At 51.7% G+C, this 3,159-nt stretch overlaps 1 protein-coding gene across 2 annotated transcripts; it reads left to right on the top strand.

Moving 5' to 3' along the window:
- Nucleotides 1-22: 22 nt before the first annotated feature.
- Nucleotides 23-2,911, top strand: HOXA1 (homeobox A1). 2 transcript variants are annotated; one of them, XM_019535030.1, is made up of 3 exons: nucleotides 23-895; nucleotides 1,061-1,144; nucleotides 1,358-2,911. In XM_019535030.1, the coding sequence occupies exons 1-3, from the start codon at nucleotides 247-249 to the stop codon at nucleotides 1,711-1,713; spliced, it is 1,089 nt and encodes a 362-aa protein (XP_019390575.1). In that variant the 5' UTR covers nucleotides 23-246; the 3' UTR covers nucleotides 1,714-2,911. The 2 variants fall into 2 exon arrangements, with proteins under 2 accessions (XP_019390575.1, XP_019390585.1); XM_019535040.1 differs by lacking the exon at nucleotides 1,061-1,144 and having other exon boundaries at nucleotides 24-895.
- The last annotated feature ends 248 nt before the right edge of the window (nucleotides 2,912-3,159 follow it).

The raw sequence follows: 3,159 nt of genomic DNA, 5'->3' as shown, positions 1-3,159 counted from the left end.
AGGGAGGTGGTGGTGGCTGCGCGTCACCTTGATGGAGGAGCGCTCGGGATTTAAATGCCACTGAAACGGTGATCCATCACCAGCAGGAGCTGGGAAAGTTTAGCAGGAGGCGCAGCCATTGGCTGCGGCCCTCACGTGTCCCCAGCTCCCTGTGCATCCATCTCGCTTTTCTCCTGGCCCCATGGAGGAGGTGAGAAAGTTGGCACGGGCACCCGGGGCGCGGAAGACCCGGTCACTCCGTGACAGATGGACACGGCGAGGATGAGCTCCTTCCTCGAGTATCCCCTCCTGAGCGGGGAGGCTGGGACCTGCTCCGCCCGCGCCTACCACCACCCCGAGCACGGGATTACAACTTTCCAGTCCTGCGCGGTCAGTGCCAATGGCTGCAGCCCGGGGGACGAGCGCTTCCTGGTGGGCAGGGGGGTCCAGATCAGCCCCCCCCACCCGCACCCGCACCCGCACCACCCCCAGGCGGGCGCCTACCAGCACCCCGGCAGCCTGGGCATGTCCTACTCGCACCCTAGCTGCGGCCCGGGATATGGCAGCCAGAACTTCAGCGCGGGGTACAGCCCCTACTCCCTCGGCCAGGACGCAGATGGCAGCGGCGGGTACCCCCAGTGCGCGCCCGCGCTGTACTCGGGCAACATCTCCCCTCCCGCGGGCCAGCAGCACCCCGCCCAGCACAGCTACGCCGCGGGCTCGGCGGGGCCCGCCCCGTACATGCACCCCTCCTACGGAGCCGAGCAGCAGAGCCTGCCCCTGGCCGGGTACAGCCACCCCCTGTCCCCTCTGCACGCCACCCATCCGGACACCGCGCGCTCCCCCTCCGCAGAGACCTCGCCTCCAGCGCAGACCTTTGACTGGATGAAAGTGAAAAGAAACCCACCTAAAACAGGTCAGTCGCAATCAAAGTTTGGTTTTTTTGCGGGGGGGGATTCTCTCCTCTTTCTCTCTGTTTTGGAGCAGCCGACACAAGGCAGAGCGCCCCTCCCCCCCCCCAACCTTTGCTTCCCCCTGGCCTCCTGTTTATCTGGATTTTTTTTTTTTTTTTTTTTTACAGGTAAGGAGATCTCCGGCAAGGCAGCGCGGACAGGCTCACCCCCCTGCCATCATGACAGTCCAGGCTCTTATTTCCGCCCCCGTGGTAATATGTCTTGCGACTCATAGCCCACTCATCAGGCTTCCTTTGACACTAGTGGCTGGCTCCGGCTTAGCACGACCCACTCCATCACTCACTGCCGGGCTCCCCCGCATCCCGAGGAGTTCCTGCTCCATATCGCTCTGCTCGTGTGTACACATTGATTATGTCACCTCTAAATCACCGCACTTGCTTAAACTTGCCCTATGCTTTTCACAGGGAAGGCGGGAGAGTACGGCTACGTGGGGCAGCCCAACACGGTGAGGACCAATTTCACCACGAAGCAGCTCACGGAGCTGGAGAAGGAGTTCCACTTCAACAAGTACCTGACCAGGGCCAGGAGGGTGGAGATCGCTGCTTCGCTGCAACTTAACGAGACGCAGGTGAAGATCTGGTTTCAGAACCGTAGGATGAAGCAGAAGAAAAGGGAGAAGGAGGGCTTGCTACCCATTTCCCCGGCTACCCCCACGGGGTGCGAGGAGAAAGCAGAAGAGTCATCAGAAAAGTCCAGTTCATCCCCGTGCACCCCTTCACCGGCCTCCTCTACCTCAGACGTCCTTACTACCTCAAACTGAGATATCCCTGGGCCCCACCCTATAGCTACATCTTTAGCATACCCTCATTGATTTAAAGTAAATATATTTTTTTAAATATTCGGGTCATCCTGACGTTCAAATAACTTGTTCCGTGAGCATTTGGGTTTAGAAATTCCCTTGGCTGTTTATTTTATGCAGAGCTAAACACCACGGGTTCTAAAGCCAGTTTTTGATGACCACTTAATTAACTAGTCCTACATTCATTCCTTACATTCCAGCAGGAGTTGTGCTTTCTTTTTTGTCTCCTTAGCACATTTATAAGGGTCTCCCTGTTTCAGGAGAGCCAAATTGCAAGGATGTTTCTATATTTTTTCCCCTACAGAAACACAAAGCTATCAGAGTACATGACCTCATGATGAGATGCACTATTGAAAGTGTTTACACGAGTTATAGAACTTTCATCCATTAATTTAATGCGTTCTCTTTTTTCGTGTGTATGCGTTTGTTGGTTGTAAATACTTTGTCCAAGAGCTTTATCTTTTTACAGATTTTCTAGAAATGATGTTTAGATTAAGCAGGGTGGGTACATTCTCAAAACTGGATCCAATTTTATAATGGTAAACCTGATGATATCAGTTAAATTTGCAATCAGATACCTCGAATTGTAGCACCATTTTTTTTTATGGGACAGAAGAAGGCTTCAATTGCACTAGGTTTTGTAAACCTTACTGGTGTGCTCCACCTCTCCTCCCCCCTTCAGAAATCTGCGCTGGATTATATTGGACCTAAAACGGTATTTTATCTCCCCCCAAATACCTCACCTATTCCTATTTTCAAAGTAATCCTTCCTTCGACTCGGTGTCTTTACAGCCTAATCGTAAATGTGATGACTGGCCAAATGAATGTATATTTTTTGTGATTCGTGTATGGAACTTTGCATGATGCACAATGCTTTGCTGTACTGAAGGTGCACTGAGTTCTATCAGTTGTCATTTGTGAGCTAACTATCTTTCTGATTTCCTGTACAATCATTGAAGGTTCTGCGGTTCTGTGAGTGATGGAATCCAGAGCAGAATTTACGGGTCCTAAAATGTCTGTAATAAATATATTCAAGTTTCAGGTACACGTTGTTTTAGTGCATGTGTGACGTCATTGATCACCTACTTAGTTAGCTTCCTTATTCTCCTGGCGTGGCCTTCGAGATGCTATTCAATAAAAGACCTTTCTCCTACCCATTGTTTTGCGGAGGCCAGGACTCCTGTGTGTCCTTTCCACAGTGCCCAGTATGCGGTATCGCATCAGCCTGTTTGGTGTGTGTGTGTGTGTGTGTGTGTGTGTGTGTGTGCGCGCGCGCGCGCTCTATGATGACAATATTAACAACGTTTCCTTCCAACATATAGGAAAACCGCCTCTCTTACAGCAGGAGGGCATTTCTGAACCAGATCTATTTTTGAAACACAAATGCGAGAACTTCCTGGGTCAAGT

The sequence above is a fragment of the Crocodylus porosus genome, unplaced genomic scaffold (assembly GCF_001723895.1).
Source record: "Crocodylus porosus isolate Cpor-Errol unplaced genomic scaffold, CroPor_comp1, whole genome shotgun sequence".
In the NCBI taxonomy this organism is placed as follows: Eukaryota; Metazoa; Chordata; order Crocodylia; family Crocodylidae; genus Crocodylus; species Crocodylus porosus.
Note: the sequence above shows the minus strand (reverse complement) of the source record. Positions and strands in the feature narration are given on the sequence as shown.

Coding starts and splice junctions, on each gene's coding strand:
- HOXA1 (XM_019535030.1), top strand. CDS start 247: ATGGACACGGCGAGGATGAGCTCCTTCCTCGAGTATCCCCTCCTGAGC. Junction 896..1,060: donor AAGAAACCCACCTAAAACAG/GTCAGTCGCAAT, acceptor TTTTTTTTACAG/GTAAGGAGATCTCCGGCAAG. Junction 1,145..1,357: donor CTCTTATTTCCGCCCCCGTG/GTAATATGTCTT, acceptor TGCTTTTCACAG/GGAAGGCGGGAGAGTACGGC.